At 35.7% G+C, this 24,238-nt stretch overlaps 1 protein-coding gene across 1 annotated transcript; it reads left to right on the top strand.

Moving 5' to 3' along the window:
- Positions 1-490: 490 nt before the first annotated feature.
- On the top strand, positions 491-14,735 carry LOC122802153 (cysteine-rich, acidic integral membrane protein-like). The gene is made up of 2 exons (XM_044071830.1): positions 491-573; positions 12,434-14,735. The coding sequence occupies exons 1-2, from the start codon at positions 491-493 to the stop codon at positions 14,733-14,735; spliced, it is 2,385 nt and encodes a 794-aa protein (XP_043927765.1).
- The last annotated feature ends 9,503 nt before the right edge of the window (positions 14,736-24,238 follow it).

Here is a 24,238-nt window from a genome sequence, read left to right as displayed (position 1 = left end):
GTATAAGATTTACCAGATCAAGAAAAGTGAACGTTCTTTTTTTCTTAAGATAAATGCAAATATGAGAGTAGGGAATGTAAAGAGAGAGAGAACCAAAGCTTGAACAGAAGAAAATGAAATTTTTTTATTGACTTATTTTCACAAAGAAGTGGAGACCATTGCCCCTAGAATCCTACAACCATTCAGTTCAGGTGAGATCTGAGGTATTCAAGGAGAAGCAGACAGGGATCATGGGTAGCGGAGGAGTCAGAGCCCTAGATCTATGTGTTTGGAGTGCTGAGACTGGATCCAAGTCAGATCCAAGGCCCATTTGTTGAATCAAATGAAAAAGGTCAATAACCTTAAGAACTATGCTTAGAACTATAGCATCAAAAAAGTTTAGAATTCTGAGACCAATATATAAATCATTTATAAGATCACTAATGGAATCTGTTGTAGGTTTTTGTTTATATTCAGGAGATCATCTTTTTAAGTTGGGAAAAAAAGTAAAATGATTCATTACAAAAAGTTTATGGGCATTGGCTGTTTGGAATATGAGGAAAGTTTGAAAAGGCTGAATTTATACTCTGTGCGGTATAGAATTTATATAAGTGGCAATTAATTTGGATTTACAAAAATATTACAAGAGAATTTTTGAGGTGTACTGTAAATGTATCAGTTCTGGAACATGAAAAGTTAAGAAATAATAATTTGTTGTTGGACTAAGAGTACAACTTCAGAATAGTGATTTATTACATTACTTTGACAGCCTAACCTATTATTTTTGTAACAGTCTTTTATTATTATTTTCTTGGATGATGTATAAAAATGGCTGTACTGCAAATATAAAAAGTGATGGGACCAACAGTCTTGAAAATAGTTTGTAAATATGTTAGGATGTCTTATGTCATATTAAAGATTTATCTATTCTATATGATCTTGTACTGTTTTGACTATGGTCAGCTTTACATCTAATATGGTTCATTAATAATTTCTCACACAGGCATTACTTTTAAAGTAGGTATAAACATAATTTTAATTTTGCTCATCCTTTCTTCTAGGTTTTAATAAATAGCAGCTGTGAATTTTATTTTATTTCAAACCAAAAAGAGCAGCATTTCTGAAAATTGTCATTAAATAGTGTTGCAGATGTTTAATTTGTTTTAGAACTGAATCTATTTTCTTAAGTTTCATATACCAAGAAATACACTAATTAATTTCAAAAGGAATAAAAGCTAAAGTGGTACCCAACCAGTTGTAAAGAAAGTTTCCTGATTTTTATTTATTTCCCAAAATAAATCAATAAAAGATTAAAGGCTACCAAACTTGTTTGAAAGAACATTTTTTGATTTTATTAATTTCCCAATAGAAATCAACGTGTTCTCTATTGCTTTGGTAAAGTTATATCTCACAAAGTAACTAAGGCTGATACGTGGATTAAAGACAGAGTATGTTTATATCATTTGCTTAATATGAACTCATAAGGGCTGAATAGTCAGATAATAATCATGGCCTTATCTTTAATTACCATGTTTACCAATGAGAGGGTTGATTTGTGCTATCTTTCCTGTATAAGGATTAGTCTTTCAAGTCTCAATCTGCATTGGTTTCATTACTGAAGATTTACACTTTGCAGTGTATCAGGTAAGTTAAATGGCACCAGGAAACTGTTTAATTTCTGAGAATGCCTCTTCTAATATTAATAAAAGTACAGGTTAATCCCTTTATACTTAAATCTAATATTGTATTGAAATCACCAGTCAGTATATTTCCTTTTGACAAATTATCTAAGATTTTCCTGGAATAGGTCATATGATTCAAATAGTACATAAAAGGAAGATATTTTTTTTTAAAAACACCTTTATTAAATCTTCACTTGTGACATAGCCAAATTTACATTCATATAGAAATAATCAAACTATAATTAACATAACAAACATTATACTTCACATATATTGCTATATATCATATAACCTAAGCAACATTACATAAATTATTCAATTCCTGCCTTTTTTAAAACAAGAAACATCTTTATTAAACTATCACTTACTACCCCGCGGTGGTGGTGCTGCGGTAGTGTTGTCGCCTCACAGTAAGTTGCTGTCCGGTTCGATTCTCAGCTAGAGCGTTTTCTGCGTGGAGACATGCATGAATGGGCGTACCTTTGTTGAAGGTTGTGCGTCAGGGCTGGTAACTCAGCACATAAAAATCAACTACCAATCAATAGCGGACCGGAGTTCCGCTGTGGCAACCCCTAACCGGGAAAAGCCGAACAACACAACAGCTTACTACATAGGCAATCATACATTTATATAAATGAAAACAAACCACACTGACACAATCCTAGTTGCGAGCATTTTACATCACAAACTATACTGATGCACTCCCTGTTGCAATCATTATATATCAGTTATAATCTACCCAATCTTTTTCAGTCAAAAAGAAAGCCAAGGTTAAGTGAAGTGACAGCTTACCCAAATTTAATAAGAACTTTGTCATTTTGATCCACTTACGTGTTCAATATTTTGATGTCTTTATTAATTATTTACATTACTAGACCTTTTAATTCTAATATCCTTAAAACCGTAGTAATATTTTAAATAGATTCAGAATGGTTACCAGTTGAAACAATAAAACCTTTTTTGTGTTTCTTGCAGAGTGCAAATTATTGCTCACATCTTGGCCTAACAATATAAAAAAGACTAGCACTTGCTAGTTGTTTTTTCAGCCTACTAATATTTAAACTATATATAAATAATAATATCCTTGCTCATCATAAGTGTAATGGGGAGTGCATATTAAGCTTTGAGTATGGCTGATAAATGACATTTCCCCATCCACCTCAATTGAAAGGAAAACAGTGTTCTGATAATGTTTTATATAGTATGACATATTACAGCTGGTGCTTCCTTGGAAGCTGATATGTTCACAAATGGTTTACTATCAAAAGCTTGAAACTTACAACCACGAACGTTGATTTATGCAATGCAGATCCTCGACTCGTAAATATTAAGTAGGTCCAAAAGTCAACACATCAACATCAACAATGTACTGTCGATATTAATGCTTGCAGCTGCCATTGCCAACCATGCTTCATGTCCCTGCCATGTTTACGTCCTTCTTAACTGACAGACACTTCAACATTGACATTCTGACAGTCGCTCCTACCATCTTCAAGGAGGTGACTGTTGTGTAACTGACTTTCAACAATTTCATTGTAAACTGTTCACAAACAGGTGTGCATATCAAAAAGATTTAACAAATCTACTGAAATAACTTAAAAGCACAGAGTAAATACTTTATCTTATTGGAATATTCTTAACAGACAAAGTGTGTGTGTCTATGTATATATGTATATATAAACTAATTCATAACAAAATCTTCCCTTTTATTGCTATTTACTTATTTTTTTGCTTGTTTGTTAACCAGGTGGGTAGGTTCATCTCAGGATATTCTTCAGTCATGAACCGTGAACTAAGGCAATAATGAAAAGCGGAATTACATTTACAAGCATAGTTTACATACACTAACAAAATGGATCTTGCATTTGCTTACAGAAAAATAACACAGATGAATAGTATTTATATTCTATATTTAAATGGACAGTCACAGTAATTTTCACTTGTGCACTCACATATGCTAGAAGTGAGGAGCAATGCACAAACAGTATGGTATATACATATTTACAATGTGAATATGCATTTGTTATTGTATGATTAGCCAGCTAAAACTGGATGGAGATAGAGGGGTAAGTTTAGATGCTGTAATATCATTTTTCGATAAAACAGATGAAGAATATGATTTCTTAATATGCTTTATTAATTATTTCCTGGCTATAGGTTAAAAGACATTTAGTTTGAAAGGAGGTTTCCTGATTTTCTTCATTTCCAAACAGAAATTAAGTTGTTCTGCTCTTGCTTCTGTAAAGTCATGTCTGACAAAATAACTAAGGTTGAATTGTGGATTAAAACTAGAGTGTGTTGATATATTTTGTTTGATACACATTCTTAAGTTCTGCATGTTCTAGCAAAAATACTAGACCTATCTTAATGTTTAATTTTATGTATGCCAATGAGACGGTTGAACTATGTAATCTATCCTTTACAAGGATTTGTTTTTCAAGTCTTAATCTGATATTTCTGTTATTAATGATTTAGGGTTCTCACTGTATCTGATAAGTGGAAATCATTTAACTTCTGAGAATGCTTCTTCTAATAAGAAAAAAAAGGTGCAGGCTTGTCCTCTTTAGACTTAATTCTAATATTGTATTGAAATCAACAGCTGATACAATATTTCCTTCTCAAAAATTATCTAAGCTTTTTGACGGATAGGTCATATGATGCAAATACCATATAAAAGGAATCAAACATAAGTAAAGTGACAGCTTGCACAGATTGTTACATCTTTGAAACTCTAGTAATGTTTAAATATATTTATAATGGTTATCAGGCGAAACAATGAAATCTTTTTCTAGTTAAGTGAATTTCTTATAGACAGCAAACTGGTTCTCAACTTCATGAAAGTCGACTTTGTTAAAGAATGAAAAACAAAACTGTCCAAAATGTAACAGGGTGAAACACTCCTTTCTTTTTGTTTTTTTTGCAGTGAAGCAAGCTCCCAGCCCCCCAAATTTCTTATATATACACCAACTCCACTCTTGCACCAACTTGAAGAATGGAGAAATCTCCCTAAAAACATTGCCAGCATGCAATCAGAAATCACACGGGCAATGATTTCCTATGGAAAACAACATTTGTCATTGAGCCATTCTTCTTTATGTTTGTCTGCTGGCTACTGATGCTCCAGCAATTGCACCTGGAGTATGAGTATGGAAGGCATGCAAATGGCCAAGCAATGTACGACAAATAGCACTCGCTGCTGCATTTTTTTAGATGTGTCTATGTATATATATATATATATATATATATATATATATATATATATGTGTGTGTATGTGTGTGTGTGTGTGTGTGTGTGTGTGTATTATAAGAAAACACAAAAGGCTAGTATGAATAGTCCAACGCTTAATTGGAAGATATGAAATTGGACATAAAAATGCCCCAACAATAAATCCAACCTTCAGACCGGTTTCGGCAGTATGCCTTCTTCAGTGAAGGTAAAAAATATACTAAGAATGAAACATCATACATATTTATAAAGACAGTCAGTCAATATTAGCCAATGGTATGATCAAACCCTGTCTATCTAATGAATATTAATTAGAGTTCGGAATAGCCTTGTGAACTGCTTATAAATCATAAACAAAAATAGTAATGATAACAACAATATGAATCCATACTGAATAAATATGCATATAAATTATTACAAAAGGACTGGTGAAAATAACCACAACATATTGTCAAATAACCATACACCAAATACAATGGGGTTACTCAACAACTAAAACCCACAATTAAACTTTTAATTACTGCCAAAATTATAACAAAAAAATATAGCCAAAAGAATATATGTAATATGCATATATATAAACAATTGCATAATAATTATTTATGAAAATACAATTTAATCCAAAATATATATATAAAAAATATATATCTCTGATATATTTCAAGGATTATCCAATACGACCTGATATAGCATTGTACCCATAGGACAATAGCTGAATGAAATAATATTTATCATAAATGGTCATTAAGACCAGGAGGAAACAAGGCTCCAAGATGGATAATCCAATATTTTTCTTTATGACTGAGTATGTTTTGCCATCCTTGCTGATGGCTCCTTTCCCCAATGATCCTGTCTATGACAGTAAACATAAACTTAGCTGAAGGGTGTTTAGTTGTATGTTGAAAAAAGTGCATTCATTGGCTTTTTATTTCGTATGTCACTCCGATGTTCTCCTATTCTAATTCGAAGAGAACGCATGCCCTCCTCATTATTTCACGTAGTACAGCTCAACATTTAACATTTAACAGTAACAGATCCCTCGAAACAAATATTATATCTGCTTCCTAAAATACACAAATCCCATACTACACCACAAGGTAGACCAATTGTTTCAGGTCAAGGTTCACTTACTGAACCACTATCAGTATTTCTAACCCAGCAACTCAAACCTTTACTTAAATATGTGAGAGCAAGAATCCAAGACACCACACAATTTTTACAAATTATACAGGATACACAAATTGAATTGCATTGGCTAATGTGTACGCTTGATGTTAGGTCTCGTTACACCAGCATTCCATACTGGGCTGGTTTGCAAGCTTTACAGTTTTGGTTAGAGAAAGTGGATTTATATCCACCAGGCTTAAACACACTTATTATCTGTATGTCCGAACATGTACTGAACAAAAACGTTTTTTATTTTCAAGCGGATTGTTATTGGCAACTCCAAGGGACGGCTATGGGTGAATCATTTGCCCCCATTTATGCCGATTTATTCATGGCCTACTTGGAGGAATGCCTTATATATAACCCATCACACAACATATACATGGTCAAAATGGATATTTGGTGCAGGTACTTGGATGATTGCTGGATGGTGTGGCATGCAGATTTAGGGTATCTACAAGAATTCATGGAATATCTTAACAGTAACGTCTGGGGAATTGAGTTTATGGTTACATCTAATCTTGATCATATTGACTTCTTAGATGTTACTGTATATAGAAACACAGATAATACTCTTGGTACTAAGATTCATCATAAATACCCTCAATATAATATGTTACTTCATGCATCTAGTATGCACCCATGCCACACCATCCGGAATATTCCCAAATCTCAATTTCTGAGAGTAAAACATATTAGCTCCTCTTTTATGGATTATGAGGATGCTAAAAATGATTTAACACACAGATTCTTAGAGAGGGGATATCGTCCTTTTGACATTGTATCTGCTAGTACTTGGTCTGGGCAACAGCAGAGAAGTAGATTGCTTGAATATAGGGATCACTCACGTAGACTGCAGGATTCCACTTTGAGATTTGTCACCACTTTTGGAAGAAATTATCAGGTAATCAGGAATATCTTGAATGATAATTGGAATATTCTATTGGCCAATAATTATTTACGTGAGATTTTGGGTTGCAAATGTCTTATAGAAGGGATAGAACTTTAGGTTCCTTATTTTCCCATTATAAACATCAGGAGAGTGGAGGGGCAAAATACAAACAACTAACAATTATGGGGGACGAACTCCTGGGAACTTTTCCGTGTGGCCATTGCATATCCTGTAATCAGGTAAATAAAATCAAACAATTCACTAGTGCTAACACGAGTAAAGTTTATGACTTAAGGATTTTTGGTAACTGTTCCAGTAGTTGGTTGATATACCTGGCCACATGTCAATGCTCAGCTTTTTATGTGGGCAAAACATCGCGTTCCCTTCGAATTAGAATAGGAGAACATCGGAGTGACATACGGAATAAAAAGCCAACGGATGCACTTTTTCAACATACAACTAAACACCCTTCAGCTAAGTTTATGTTTACTGTCATAGACAGGATCATTGAGGACAGGAGCCTTCAGCAAGGATGGCAAAACATACTCAGTCATAAAGAAAAATATTGGATTATCCATCTTGGAGCCTTGTTTCCTCCTGGTCTTAATGACCATTTATGATAAATATTATTTAATTCAGCTATTGTCCTATGGGTACAATGCTATATCAGGTCGTATTGGATAATCCTTGAAATATATCAGAGATATATATTTTTTATATATATATTTTGGATTAAATTGTATTTTCATAAATAATTATTATGCAATTGTTTATATATATGCATATTACATATATTCTTTTGGCTATATTTTTTTGGTTATAATTTTGACAGTAATTAAAAGTTTAATTGTGGGTTTTAATTGTTGAGTAACCCCATTGTATTTGGTGTATGGTTATTTGACAATATGTTGTGGTTATTTTCACCAGTCCTTTTGTAATAATTTATATGCATATTTATTCAGCATGGATTCATATTGTTGTTATCATTACTATTTTTGTTTATGATTTATAAGCAGTTCACAAGGCTATTCCGAACTCTAATTAATATTCATTAGATAGACAGGGTTTGATCATACCATTGGCTAATATTGACTGACTGTCTTTATAAATATGTATGATGTTTCATTCTTAGTATATTTTTTACCTTCACTGAAGAAGGCATACTGCCGAAACCGGTCTGAAGGTTGGATTTATTGTTGGGGCATTTTTATGTCCAATTTCATATCTTCCAATTAAGCGTTGGACTATTCATGCTGGCCTTTTGTGTTTTCTAGTATTGGTTGGCCGTGCATGCTGTACGTGCGAGGCATGGTGTTTTGTGTGTGTATTATGTCATATTACAGCTGAAGCTTTCTTGGAAACTGATATGTTCATGAACAGGTGTGAAAATCAGAAAGATTTAACAAGTCTACCTTCTTCTTCTTCTTCTTTCGGCTTTTCCCGGTTAGGGGTCGCCATGGCGGATCACCTGTCCGCTCATGATTGGCAGTGGAGTTTTACAGTGTCGAGTTGCCAGCCTAACCTTCCACAGAAGGCACACACACACACACACACACACACACACACACACACACACGCACACACGCACACACGCACACACACACACACACACACACACACACACACACACACACACACACACACACACACACACACACACATTGTTTAAAACCCCAAATTAAGTACAGCATTTTAAGGAAATATTTTAACATATATTGTGTACTGATAAACTAATTGTTTACAATATCACCCCCTTTAATGCTATTTACTTATTTATTTGTTTGTTAAGCAAGTTGATAGACTCATCCCATGACCTTATTCAGTCATGAACCACAAACTAAGGCAATAATGGGAAGAGAAATTACATTTATAAGCATAATTTACATAGGGTAAAAAAGGATTCATGTTTTGCAAAAAACAGCACAAATGTGTAGTATTATCTATACTTAAATGGACAATTATAGTGGTGCACTCTTGTGCATTTAGGCTAGTACTCAGAGGGAGAACAGGCTAGAAATGATGTAGGAATTGTGGTAAGGGAGAGGCTTCAGAAGACAGTCAGGGATGTCATCATAGTTAGTGACAGACTCATGGCACTCAGACTCCAGTCTAATGATAGGGCAGTATTCACAATTTCAGTCTATGCCCCACAACATGGCTGTGATAGTGAGTAAAAGAGTGCATTCTGACAGCAGGAACAGGACCTACTTGATAAAGAAGGACGTCATGAATTGGTGTTAATAATGGGTGACCTGAAAGCACATTTTGGGACAGACAGAACAGGATATGAGGACTGCCTTGCTTCACATGGGGTGGGATAACAGGAATAAAAAAGGAGAGACCATTCTAGACTTCTGACTGGCAAATGGCTTGATAGTAGCCAACACATGGTTCAGCAAGACAGACAGTCACAGTTTCCCATGCAAGAATGGACAACACGCAACTCAGGTAGACATCCTCTTAAGAAGAAAAGGGCACTAGGATAGAATCAGTGATTGCAAAGTTATCCCCAGTGAAACAGTCATCCAACAGCAGAGACCATGAGTTGCCACAATCAGTTGTAGGCATTGATCAGAGAAGGCTCTAAGTTCAACAATGACCAGATTGAAGACCTGGAAGTTGTCTGGAGGGAAAGCATAACATTACAAGGAATTACTCATGGCTCTAGCACCTCAAGAATAAGAGGTTGAAGAAGAATGGCAGCACCTCAAAACCACATGTGAGATGACTACACAACAGATATGTGGCTGAGCCAGGTATGGAAATAAGGTACATAAGGAAAGCTGGTGGTGGAATGCAGAAGTCAAGGAAGTCATCGAAAGAAAGTAGGAGTGCAGGAAAAAGTGTGAGATAGAAAAGATGGACAAGGCTAGGAAGAAATACTGGTTGGCTAACAAAGAAGCTAAGAAATGAGCTGCAATAGCAAAGAACAAGCAACAGAGGCACTCTACCAACTTCTAGAAAGTAAGTCAGTAGATGGCACAGAGAAACTATATCAGGTTGCAAGGCTAAGACTAAGGCTAAGAGGATATCTGCTCACCAGTCCACAGGACATTAAAGGCAGATGGAAGGAATACTTCCAGCAGCTTCTGAATTAAGAAAACTCCACAAAAGCTGTACTGCCCCAGACACAGCCTAAGATGAAAGAAGAAGAGGAGCCCACCATAGAAGAAGTAACATCAGCACTAAAGAAAATGAAGTCAGAGAAGCAGCAGGTTCACATGAGGTCACAGCACATGTGATAAAGATGCTGAGTGAGATGGGGAGAATGGCTCCTGAGGGTACTCATAGCAGTGCGAAGAGAAAGGCGTATCCCAGATGACTGGAGAATAAGCATACTAGTGCCAATGTTCAAGAACAAAGGGGACATTCATGGCTGTGGGCAGTACAGAGGTATCAAACTCCTGTCACATTGCATGAAAGTTCTGGAGAGGGTGACTGATAAATGAATACACAGAATAGCAGAAAGTAAGAAGGGAGATGAGCAGTCTGGATTCAAATCAGGATACAGCACAACTGACCCAATGTTTGCAGTGAGGTAAATTGTTGAGATGAAGTTAGAGATGAGGAAAGCATCCAACTGGGTATTTCTAGACCTGAAGAAAGCATATGATAAGGTCCCAAGAAAGCTGATTTGGGTAATCTTGTGGTGGTCTGAAGTGCTCAAAACATTGGCAGAATTAGTGCAGGCTATGTACAAGGATCCAATGACTAAAGTATGTACAGTGCTTGGTGTCACAGAGAGGTTCCTAGTGGGAGTGGGTGTGCACCAGGGCTGTTCATACTGGTGATGAATTTTATTAGCAAACAGGTCAGGGGGGACTGATCAGCAAAGTTGCTGTATGCGGATGATGTGGTATTGCAGGCAGACTCTGAGCAAAAACTTCAGCAAAAGATAGGGAATTGAATGCAAAACTGAAGGCACATGGTATGAAACTGAGTACAGATAAGACAGTTGTAATGGCAGCAAATTGTGGAGTTTGAAAGAAGTTGAGAATTGAAATAGAAGGGAAAATAGTTGAATAGGATAACATCTTCAAGTATCTGGGGGGGGTGATAGAGGAGAAGGGAAGGGGAATCTGAATCAGGATATCAAAGACAGAATCATAGGCACTGCAGCCAACTAGCACAGAGTGTCATGGATAGTGTATGACAGAAGAATACCAAGGAAGGTGAAAAGTAAGGTGTACAAAATAGTGGTGTGACCAGTACTACAGTGTAGTACAGAAACCTGGGCAGTATATGCAGAGCAGCTGAGGAAGCTGGAGGTGACGGAGATGATGTGTCTGACAAGGGTAGTAAATGCACACTGTGGGACAGATGATGAAATGAGGACATAAGAGCAGAAGCTAAAGTAGCTGCAATTGCAGAAAAGATCAAAGAGAACAGATTACGGTGGTTTGGGCACATGTGCAGAAAAGCACAAGACAATCTGGTGAGGAAGATTTAGGACAGACAGGAGGAAGACAAGTAGAAACAAGAGTGTCCATCAAAGAGGTGGGTGGATTGTGTGAGAGAAGACCTGCAACAGTTAGGCATGAGTGTCGAAGAAGGCAGGAGAGTGGTGCTGAATACAGAAAGATGGTGCCAGCTGACACAACACGCCGACTCCATGTAGAAAATGGGGAAAAGGGGGTTGATGATGATGATGGTGATGATTCCCACAAAACTAACTTATTTTATTTTGTCAGGATTACCACTGACAAAGTTATTGCAAATAAAATGCAACTTAGTGAGAAAAGAAGAGGTTTTGGGATTTGGGTTATCTTAATGATCTATCCAAATGCACAGTTAAGAGAAGTTAATAGCATGAGAGACAAATGTCAGACTTATCTATTATTTCACAATGATGCTGTGGGCACAATTAATAAGAATGACGATAGTAAAAAGAAAAATGGGAATAATTGTCATTTTATATTTGTTTATAGTATTATGAGTAAGTAGGTGGAAGACTTTGTTGACAAATAAAGCTGCGTCTGCCAACATTTTACTGTGCTGAAAATTTATTTAGAGATGTATGTACAACATTAAACAATTATTTGAAGAAGGTAACTACTGCTTTATAACAGTCAGGAGAGAGGTTAAAGGATCCATTCTGTAACCATGGCTTCAGTGCACTCAGTTTAGTTAACTGCACTATTTGTTCATATATATTCTTATACATTAAAATGATTGCATTTCAATAAAACAGTTGATTGTCAAACTAACATAGATAATTTTTCTAGCTGGTTTTCACTGCTAAATTTTTAGTAGTGGGGAGAGAGAGAGAATGTATTCTGCATAAATATATTTTGGAACATGTCAGTGACCTTTGTAAGATTTATTGTAGCAATTCTTTGGGCAGACATGTCAAAGATGTTGAGCACAAAGTCACTTTTAAATGTCAAGTTTGTAAGAGGCAAAAAAGAAAGAGTGAGCTGGGGATTTTACAGACTGTGTGTTATGTGATAGCACTGGGCATTTTAGAAACCTTGTGTTATATGACAGCACTGGGGATTTTACAAACCGTGTGTTATGTAACAGCACTGGGGATTTTACAAACCTTGTGTTATGTCAGAGTACTGGTGATTTTACAAACCGTGTGTTATATGACAACACTGGGGATTTTACAAACCTTGTGTTATGTCAGAGTACTGGTGATTTTACAAACTATGTGTTATGTGATTGCACTAGCGATTTTACAAACCGTGTGTTATGTGACAGCACTGGGGATTTTACAAACCTTGTGTTATATGACAGCACTGGGGATTTTACAAACCATGTGTTATGTAACAGCACTGGGGATTTTACAAACCGTGTGTTATATGACAACACTGGGGATTTTACAAACCTTGTGTTATGTCAGAGTACTGGTGATTTTACAAACTATGTGTTATGTGATTGCACTAGCGATTTTACAAACCGTGTGTTATGTGATAGCACTGGGGATTTTGCAAACCTTGTGTTATATGACAGCACTGGGCATTTTAGAAACCTTGTGTTATATGACAGCACTGGGGATTTTACAAACCATGTGTTATGTAACAGCACTGGGGATTTTACAAACCTTGTGTTATGTCAGAGTACTGGTGATTTTACAAACTATGTGTTATGTGATTGCACTAGCGATTTTACAAACCGTGTGTTATGTGATAGCACTGGGGATTTTACAAACCTTGTGTTATATGACAGCACTGGGGATTTTACAAACCTTGTGTTATATGACAGCACTGGGGATTTTACAAACCGTGTGTTATGTAACAGCACTGGGGATTTTACAAACCTTGTGTTATGTCAGAGTACTGGTGATTTTACAAACCGTGTGTTATATGACAACACTGGGGATTTTACAAACCTTGTGTTATGTCAGAGTACTGGTGATTTTACAAACTATGTGTTATGTGATTGCACTAGCGATTTTACAAACCGTGTGTTATGTGATAGCACTGGGGATTTTACAAACCTTGTGTTATATGACAGCACTGGGGATTTTACAAACCTTGTGTTATATGACAGCACTGGGGATTTTACAAACCATGTGTTATGTAACAGCACTGGGGATTTTACAAACCGTGTGTTATATGACAACACTGGGGATTTTACAAACCTTGTGTTATGTCAGAGTACTGGTGATTTTACAAACTATGTGTTATGTGATTGCACTAGCGATTTTACAAACCGTGTGTTATGTGATAGCACTGGGGATTTTACAAACCTTGTGTTATATGACAGCACTGGGGATTTTACAAACCTTGTGTTATATGACAGCACTGGGGATTTTACAAACCGTGTGTTATGTAACAGCACTGGGGATTTTACAAACCTTGTGTTATATGACAGCACTGGGGATTTTACAAACCTTGTGTTATATGACAGCACTGGGGATTTTGCAAACCGTGTGTTATATGACAGCACTGGGGATTTTACAAACCTTGTGTTATGTCAGAGTACTGGTGATTTTACAAACCGTGTGTTATATGACAACACTGGGGATTTTACAAACCTTGTGTTATGTCAGAGTACTGGTGATTTTACAAACTATGTGTTATGTGATTGCACTAGCGATTTTACAAACCGTGTGTTATGTGATAGCACTGGGGATTTTACAAACCTTGTGTTATATGACAGCACTGGGGATTTTACAAACCTTGTGTTATATGACAGCACTGGGGATTTTACAAACCATGTGTTATGTAACAGCACTGGGGATTTTACAAACCGTGTATTATATGACAACACTGGGGATTTTACAAACCTTGTGTTATGTCAGAGTACTGGTAATTTTACAAACTATGTGTTATGTGATTGCACTAGCGATTTTACAAACCGTGTGTTATGTGATAGCACTGGGCATTTTACAAACCTTGTGTTATATGACAGCACTGGGGATTTTACAAACCTTGTGTTATATGACAGCACTGGGGATTTTACAAACCGTGTGTTATGTAACCGCACTGGGGATTTTACAAACCTTGTGTTATATGACAGCACTGGGGATTTTACAAACCTTGTGTTATATGACAGCACTGGGGATTTTACAAACCGTGTGTTATATGACAGCACTGGGGATTTTACAAACCTTGTGTTATGTCAGAGTACTGGTGATTTTACAAACCGTGTGTTATGTGATTGCACTAGCGATTTTACAAACCGTGTGTTATGTGATAGCACTGGGGATTTTACAAACCGTGTGTTATGTGATAGCACTGGGGATTTTACAAACCTTGTGTTATATGACAGCACTGGGGATTTTACAAACCTTGTGTTATGTGACAGCACTGGGGATTTTACAAAACCTTGTGTTATGTGATAGCATTAGGGATTTTACAAACCGTGTGCTATGTGAAAGCCGATGGCAACTCCTTTTGAATAGGAACAATCATTTTAGTCTGAATGACCATATTTCTATCAAACAGTATTTAGCAAACATGACAATTTGAAAGCTTTTTTTTAACAGATTTTTTTTTTCTTGTAAATGATGAATAACTCTGTTGTTAAAAATCACCTAGTAATGATTTTATTATTGTAAGTCTTTAATTGTTAGGCTTTTGTCATTTGTCAGTTCATAATTCATGTCATGTGCTTCAATACTGGCTATTGTTTCTATTTCTTATTAGTGAACATTGCCTGACAAAGGGAAAGTGTTTTGTTTGAATCCTTGCTAGCTTTTAAGTACATTATTTATTTGCATTAACTATTATCATTTTGATGTTTCCTTATCATGTTCTGTTATTTATTTCCTTATCTTCTTGCTCTTCTCTTTTGGATTCATAATATATTTCTTCTGTAGTGCTGCTTTCATTATTGTCCGTAATACGGGGTTAACACCTGCCAACTGAGTGTTTACTCCGTGCTGAATTTTTTCAGGTTTGGGGACCCCTCCTTTATACTCCACTACTGCTCATGCAACAAATTAAATAAATTATGGTCCCTTTCATCTCCTGACACAGCTCTTTCTTTTTTTCCCTTTATTTCTTTAGACTGCATAATAATCCTGGTAGCACCCCTTTGACAGTTATTAGGTCATTCTCTTTATGTTTACCTTTGGATATTGGAAGAGCTTATATGCTTTTCTCTGTTGCCATACATTTCTAAAATGTAAAGAATATAGCCACAGTTTTGATATCCCCTATAATGTGATTTATGCATACAAATTTGCAATCAATTTTTGTTGGAATTTCTAAAGTTTTTTTCCAAACTGCTTCAACTCACTTTCTTTTAGGGGTGCAGCAAAGTGACTAGTCTTTTTGTTTGGATCCTGCTTCACATTAAAAGCAGTTTGGTGTGAAACAGTAAAGAAATGAATTAATGAACTGGGATTTATAGGAGATGAGTGGTTCACCTGTTGCATTTTTCTGAATCTATTTGTTATGCTGAGCTCCAAGCACAAACTGGGAAAGCAAAAAGTAGCCAGTTCTCTGATCTTCCTTGTAAAGATAGCCTGGAGAGATGCTTCTGTGGCTCAAAATCTGTCTAAACCCTCCCCAGGAATATTGAATGATCAAGGAGATCATTGGTGTTTACATGTTTAGTTGCAGTAATGGCTGTGTTGTCTAGCTAAGTTCAAAGATCAAAGCTCATCAAACAGCACTCTGATCATTTCCAGCAGGCAATGGGGGTGTTTGCTCTGAAATGAAATATAGGCTTGCTGTTGCAAAAACCAGGCTAGAGCTGATGGAGGTCATACTTATTGATACAAGGCACACTAGAAGAACTTTTGGATTATACGTCTTCCCTAAAAGTCAAATGATAAAGACTGTGTGAACGTTATGTGAAAATAGCTGGGTGAATGTCAGACATCACAGATGATATAATGCTGACTGAGGAATACTGAACCATGTATTCCATTCTGAGGTTAGACAGTGATTAGTCTCTGGGATAATAATTGTTAGATCTGCTTCTTTTTATTGGCCAGATTATGGAAATAAGGAAAGCTCTACAGTGTGAAGTATAAGAGGCTCTACTATGACTGCAATTACATTGCAAAAACAATGAAATGTAGGAATGAAGTTATTCTTGACTATCTTCTTTGCAGACAAGTAACAGAAAATGAGCTGAGCAGTCTCGAATAACCCACCAACCAGTAATAAAATAAAAAATGAGAGATGGACCTGCGGAACTCAAGACCTTTAATTCCAAAAAAATAGGTTAAGCGCTTTCATCTTAAAATGTACAAGATCTCTTCAGAACCTAAAAACCATCTTAAAACAGCATTTTAAATACCATTTATGTCATAGACACACCTCCAAACCCACCAATCAGGTTATAGAATGCTTGTAAAACTCACAAAACATATTAAATACAATACATGGATGGCATTACCAATTTAAAAAACTTGTATGAAACAAAATTATGAAAAATAGGATACAATGAAAACATTTAATCATAACACGTTGGCTCGTCTCCACAATTCACTGCTAATTGAGATGTTATCATTAATACCTGGGGGATTAGTTGCATCAAGACTAATTTGCCAGTACATTTCATGCTGAGTTGGGAGGGTGGCCTAATGGTTAAGGTGTTTGCCTTACAAACACAAGGTATAGGGTTTGAGTCTCACAAAGTATAATTGGCTAGGCTTAAAATGGCTCGCAAGGGCAGTTAGCTTAGCTTAGTATGAACCTATGTAACAGTTTGTTTTTCCAGTCTCCTGAAAAAGAGGAAATGGACACTTGCTTAAGATCCCAAAATTTAAATTTCATAAAGCCCTTGCAGGTCAAAGAGTGCTTAGCTAAAGCACATTTTTTATCCTTCCTTTTTATGCTGTATGTATGTTGGTAAATCCTGTGACTGAGGGCATTAATTGTTTTCCCAATATAAAAAACATGACATCGTGTACAGAAGGTGAGGTAAGCTACTCTCTCGGTGTGACAATAAAACTTCCCACCATGACTCCTATTAGAAATCTTATCATACAACCAACCTGAGTAGTGGCTTTCAATGTACCCACACTGTTGACATCTACTGCACATCAGAATAATAGGGAAGACCTTATAGTTAACTGTTAAAGGTCTTTTCCAAAATGTTTTTAATATTGGGTTTCCTCTTATAGGTAAAGCCTGGGCCATTAATGAATAGATCTTTGGTGGTCTCATCACAACAAAAAAGATCCCAGTTTTTACGTATAATTTTTTGGATTTCTTTTGTGTCTAAAGAATATTGTAACACCATCCTACTCCCTATTTTGACCAGGGCCTTGTTACTTGTGAAAGATTGCTTTATAGCTCTCTTACCATGTTTAATTATGGGACCAAATCTATCATTTCTGCTGGCCCAAATTTCAGTTTCAATGGTGTCCAAAATATTGACAGGATATCGCCGATCTAAGAACATGTTCTTATTTTATTCTTTGCAGACAGTGCAGGATTAATTTCTAACTGCTTTGTTCTGTTGTCATCAGCATGCCCAGTGGTCTGCAGATTGTTAATCTCCTTAGGAGGTGATGAAAGAAAAGCAAGCAGCTGATCCCCAGAACAGTGTGGCAGTGAATCAGCAAAAATAAAATCGTGCAGACTTGTGTGAAGGAACTGGTAACATTTCTGATCTCTGGAGACATTTTAATTGTTTTGTAGGGTAAGTGCAACACAGACAAAAGGAAGCTGTCCACCAATGGTGCATGAAGTATCTATGTACTTTTTGAGATTTTGGGGTTATCATTGGTTACTCTAGTGCTCCAGTAGAACTATAGTATAATTTTTTATATTTATTTGTTTATTTATGTATGTATGTATGTATTATCATTTGTTTATTGGGACTGTCTGTCTGGGAACATGTTGCCCCTCTTTAGAGGTGGCCTAGGAAGAAAAGCTCCAGGGAGAATTAATGTACAAAAGATACAAAAAGGAGGTAAATAAAATGAAGTGAAAAACGTGACTTTAAGCAATTTAGCAGAATGAATGCAAATAGACATATAGTGAAACATAAATAGAGTTTTAGAAAACGTAACAGTGCAGATAACTTTTTTGTAGGTCATGAATAAAGTCTAATACATGAGTACAACAATGGTTCAAAACAAAAATAGAAAAGCGACAGTCATTTTTGAGACCACTCTTTTAAAAAGTGAAGTTTGAGGAAAATGTAGTTAAGTAATATGCTCGTAGAAATTATATCTATTCAGCAGAATGCAAGAGGGGGAAGGTGAAAAGCAAGTCTCTAGAAGCAACATCAGAGGAACAGGTAGAGGTATCAGCACATAAACTGGGTGGATAATGCATAGGGTGTGGTAGAGGGTGAAACAGATCATTAGTAGATAACATGAGGGAGAGGGGAATTTTGAGTGAGGCTGAATAAGAATAAGTTGGATTATTGTCATAAAGAGTGACTGTAAGATGAAACTGTATTGTATGTGGCTGGAGAGAGTGAGAAGACATGTGATGTGATAGGGGATAAAATAAGAGGGGACAAAAATAAAGCAATATAGTAAACCACAAGATGTCAAAAGCCTTTGATAGGTCAATGAAGACCGCAGAGACTAGGTTTCTTCATTTCTGTTTTGATTTAGAGTGGTTATGAAATTAAGGAGGACTGTAAAAGTGCTATGGTCAGGACAGAAGCCATGCTGTGTTGGAGATAGCCAGTTATTGTCTGAAAAGAGAGTAGCTATGTTCGGATACATTTCTCAAGGACTTTTGAGAGTGTAGATAAAATGGCTATTGGTCTATAATTGGTAACATCTATGTAAGTGCCACCCATATGTAAGGGTAAAATCTAAGATTCTTTTCCACAGGCTGGGAGTGCAGCTTCCTGTAATGGATTAGTTAATTAATATTGAAATTGGACTGACCAGAGCATCCCCTGCCATTTTAATGTATTCTCCTGGTAAGTTATCTGGGTAACAGTGGTAGGTTTCAGTTTTAGAAATAGTATTTTTTGTGGTTAAGGTGGAGATGAGCTCCAGGAAAAAGTTTTATGATGGAGTGGCAGTTTAGGTGAAGGTTGTAGAGTGGAGGAGGTTGAGAGACTGAAAAGAGAAGTTAAGGAGTTGATGAAAGACAAGTTAGAGAGCTGATGAAAAATGTATTGAAGGATATCAAATTACTGGATTGAGGGCCAGCAGAGACACTAGGTTGGGTGACTTGGCTAGAATATAGAAGTTGGTTGATCGAATGCCAAATGAGTTTCAGTATAATATAATTTCTTTCATTTCTTACTTGGTGTTATTTCGGAAGTATTTATATTTTTGTAGATTAGAGCCTGTCTTATTTTTTCCTCCATAATTCTCATACTTTATTTCTCTGGTTAGTCTGGAGAGCTATTGAACTGGGTTTGCTTTGATTCTTTTAGTTCTTAGAGTAACATATACTTTTCGAATATTGAGGAAAGTGGTGCTATATAGGGAGACATCATTATCTAGTTAAAAGGTTACTAATTGGTTCCAGTTTATTGTTTATTAATTTTTAAGTTTTAAATGAAGGTATTTTTGATGGAGGACAAACTAAAAGTATGGTTGCAATGGTACAGCTTATGGATATTGTTGTGCTCCCCTTAAAGAGAATGTAGTATGGTGGTCATTTGAGTTTTAGGCAGAGCACCACAGCAGATAGTTCATTTTGGGGAGCTAGTGAGGATCTAATCTAATGTAGATTACCTGTAAGAGTGCTTATTATATCTAGTTGGCAGTGTAATAAGCTGGGTTAACCCATATACGTTTTTCACTTCACTAGAGGTGTCATTGCTTATGGTCTGACAGTCAATATTTAGATCACCTGTTATGATACTTTCCAGTGGAATTTTTGAGAAAGACCTTGAGATGAATTCTTCTGCTGTATTTGTGTTGTTTCTTGCAATAATGAAAATTCCTGTTATGCATAGAGACTTGTGTTTATTTAGTTTTAGAAGGGACATGACAATTTCAACATTATTTATTTCTCTGTGGTTTTGAGGGATGAAGACTTAAGTTAAGGGAATTGTTGCAAAATATAGCAACACCGCCTGCTTTTCTTTTGCTCTATCTAGTCATAGCATATTGTATCCTGGAGGTAGAATTTCCACATCTTTTATATCTTGCCTTAGTTGATGTTTCAGTAACTGCAATGGCATCTTGTGAGTAGTGTGCTATCTAGGCATGGAAGTCTGCTAGGGTATTTCTAATGCTTCTTCAATTTATATGAAAGAGATGTAGGCCAGATGATTTTACAGGCTGAGATGAGCAAGACTCTGGAGGTTTGTGTGTTGTGAGGAGGACCAGGGTTTGGGTGGACATCCCCACATCGCTTGATAGGACTGAGTGTAGTATGGAGGGGTACCTTTTACATTTGGATTTCATTCTAAGTTCTAGTTTTAGAATATGTGTAACTACAACACTCTAAGGTGTCACAAGCTAAGACAAATAAAAACGAAAACAAAAACAAAACAATGATCTCACATGAACTAACATTGCTTAGTGCAATTCACATTTGCCTACTTTTATGTACTGGCTGTTAGTCTCTGTCTGGTATGTACTTTTTTATTGTTAGGATGTCACCGATGTATGGCTTTGTTTTTATCTTTCAGATTTTTTTTATTGTTAAGAGGAATGCAGTGTATTTTAAGTCATCACTCAACAACTCTATACCACCTTGTGGATTCTGCACATTTTCTCTTGTGGAAAGGATGGAAGGTAGAACTCATGCAATGCATCTATTACTATCTAATATTTTTGAATGAGAATATACTCTCTGTCTCAAGGGGAGATGTTTGCTAGTGATGGAATTGCTACAGAATATGTTTCTTGCATGATGCATGCAACTACTACGCTCTCAGATTTAACAAATTTTCTAGGAAAAAGATCAGTGATCTCACAATTTCACATGAACATTTGTCTTTTGTTAAGTCCAAAGAATTTTGATAATATGAACCTCAAAATATTTTACACTTTTATAACTACATTGAGAGATTACAATTGTCCAAATTAACACTTTTGCAGGTCTTTAACTTAGTCATTCTAGTTACAATACTGGAAATCATATAGGAGGACTTGCAGAGGATTAAAGCAGTATCCTAGCTCTAACAGGTTGTTCTTAGAGCTTTTTGATGTTGTCAGGTAGGAATTCTTTATTTTCTTCTCTATTTCAGCCAGTAAGGCTCAGTGAATAGATGTCACACATCCTCCATGGAAAGAAGCATGATATTTTTGATTTTAAGGATGGTCTGCCCATATTGTTAGAAAAAAAATGGAAATATATATTTGTTGTGTTTCGACTCTTTGATCTCCCAGATCAGTTTGTTGAAGTGTTGGAAAAAAAGCTATACTGAAGCATCAGTAAGAATAAAAAGAGAGGCTTGACCTTTGACTAAGATTGCCTCTAGTAGTACAAGGTAGAATGGTCATCTGTCCCACTCTTCTGATCACCCTTTACTTATAACAGCTGTCACAACACATTTGACTGTCCAATAAAATATTAACGAAATATATCCATAAGAAATTGAATATAACATGTTATTTATTTATAACATACACATACATTTTCCTGTCCCAGTGAGAATCTAAAAACTATGTCAAGTTAGCATAATTAGAGACTTGAGGGGGTGAACCAATATAGATAGATACCTTCAGCTTTTTTAAGTACTTAGTGAGGTGAAGTCAGTCAGTCAAGACTCCTTAACTCATTAGAGTTGAATGCACCTCCAGGCATTTCTGCAGTTATCTCCTACTGTGCCTCTAGGCATTAACTATTGCTTGTTCATATTTGCATTAATAATTCCAAAACCATGCTACATACAATATATCGGAATATTTTATCTTGAAGCATACATGATGGCAAACACAATTGCATTGCTATTTGACCTCTGTGAATAAATATTTGATAGAACTGATATAATGATATAATGAGAATGACAGGGAAATATATATATATATAATTTAGTTATCAAGTTATATAATACTCACAGGGAAGATGACAGAATATTTTATGATCAATTAAGGGTCTCTTGGAGAGTGAGTTGGACATAGTTATCAGATGAGAAAACTGACACTGACTTTGGAACTGTTCGGATATGCTCATGAACCTCATAAGTTTAGGATCTTTATCTAGAAGTGTCTTCATAAGTCTTTTATATCCCAGTGAGACTGGCAAGGATATATCTGAGAAAGCTTTCATTATTTGCTAGCGGTGTGCTTCTGGAGATCAATATCAATTCATATGTTTTAGGGGTGTCTCAGACTGCCTCAATTGAAAAAAGAAACCAATGCTATTATTACATGACAAGATCTGGCCAGTTTATGGTTACCTGTCATAGACTCAATTACTTCCTGGCTGAGAAGAAAGGGAATGAGATAACATGATCAGGAGCTGATGTTTTTATCATGTTAAGGTCAAAGAATATCATTACCAGACAACCAAAACAGGTTTGACAGTCCTTCTGTTGCCACTATTTTACCTTTGAAAATCTACTGTTTTGAGTTATATAATTTGAAGCTGTCTACAAGACTGTGTATGGAAAAGGACAGAGTTTGGAATAAACAAACTTATTAACTACTGGCCATTATACAAGATGAACCTCTTCTGAAAAAGTCCTATATTGTATGTACAGTATGATTATAAGGCACTGGTTCTGCATAACACGTTTCTTCTAAACATTTCTCACTGATTTTATTATATGAAAAAGTAACAATAATAGTTTTCTTAGCTTAGAGCTAACAGACTTATCATTCACAACAGTAGAAATAGGATGACTTAAATTATATTAGACTTACACTTATATGGTATATCTGCCTCATGTTATTGTATTTCAGATTATGCCATTTTCCATTTTCTACCTCTGTCCGTGGATTTTGTTGTTTTTAGATTGCACTGTTCTATTAAGAGGTCATTCCAGTTTTTGATATTTATGTGGCTACTATATTTGTTCAGCTGTGTGGAACCCTGTTTAGTGTTTTGCGATATTCTAAAAGTTAGCAGTAAGGACCTGTTTTGCAAAGTCTATTTGAATTACAGAATGCTTTTCTATCTTCAAATGTATATGTTCTTTGTCAAGTCTGCACTTCAAATAATATGCTAACCCTGACATTTGAATGCCATATTCTAGATACATTTTCAATAGCATTATTTAACTTTTAATATTTGTATGTATGTGTCTGTTAATCTTAACATTTCTGTGGGATGTTCAGTATAATAGAGTATAATTTTAATTTTGTGCTTCAGATTCCAATATCTTTATATGAAGGACTTAAAAGGAATAGTTACCCTTGAAAAAGTATTTCCTTTTGTACAGAAATGGTTCTTTTTATCTTCAAGGCCAACACAAATAAACTAATTTATGCTTCTCTGTATGACAGCTGGCATTCAAGGATAATAAATGTACAGAGCTGTTGTAGTATTTTCCTTCACATTGTTATTGTCACCAGTGTTGCTTTAAGTTATCCATGGCATCCATGGCATTCGCACAGAAGTCCTTGACATGAAAAAATCCATAACTAGAGACATTAAAGCTATATCTTCAAAACCGGTGCATTTTTATAAACTAAAATAATGGTCTTGGCTTTCTTTTTTTAATATTTTCATTGAGACTACTTCAGTTTTCATAATTATTTAAATGACACTACAATGCAGTGGTGGTGGTAGGGTGCTACATTTATGAGTGTACCATCCTTTGAATGAGACTTTTAACTGAGGTCCCATCTGCCTGATTTGGGGTTGCTCAAGTGGATTTAAAAGATCTCATGGAACTCAGGGAAGGACAGACTAGAAATGGTGTGGGAATTGTGGCGACAGAGTGGCTTCAGAAGACAGTAAGAGATGTCATCAAAATTAGTGAGAAATACATAACAATCCAACTCCAGTGTAAGGATAAGGGTGGCTTCATAATCTCAGCCTATACCTCACTGCAGGATTG

This window comes from Protopterus annectens, chromosome 5.part0, assembly GCF_019279795.1.
Source record: "Protopterus annectens isolate FY-2018-M chromosome 5.part0, PAN1.0, whole genome shotgun sequence".
Taxonomy (NCBI): Eukaryota; Metazoa; Chordata; order Ceratodontiformes; family Protopteridae; genus Protopterus; species Protopterus annectens.
The sequence above is the reverse complement of the archived record's forward strand: the minus strand, read 5'-3'. Positions and strand labels throughout refer to the sequence as shown.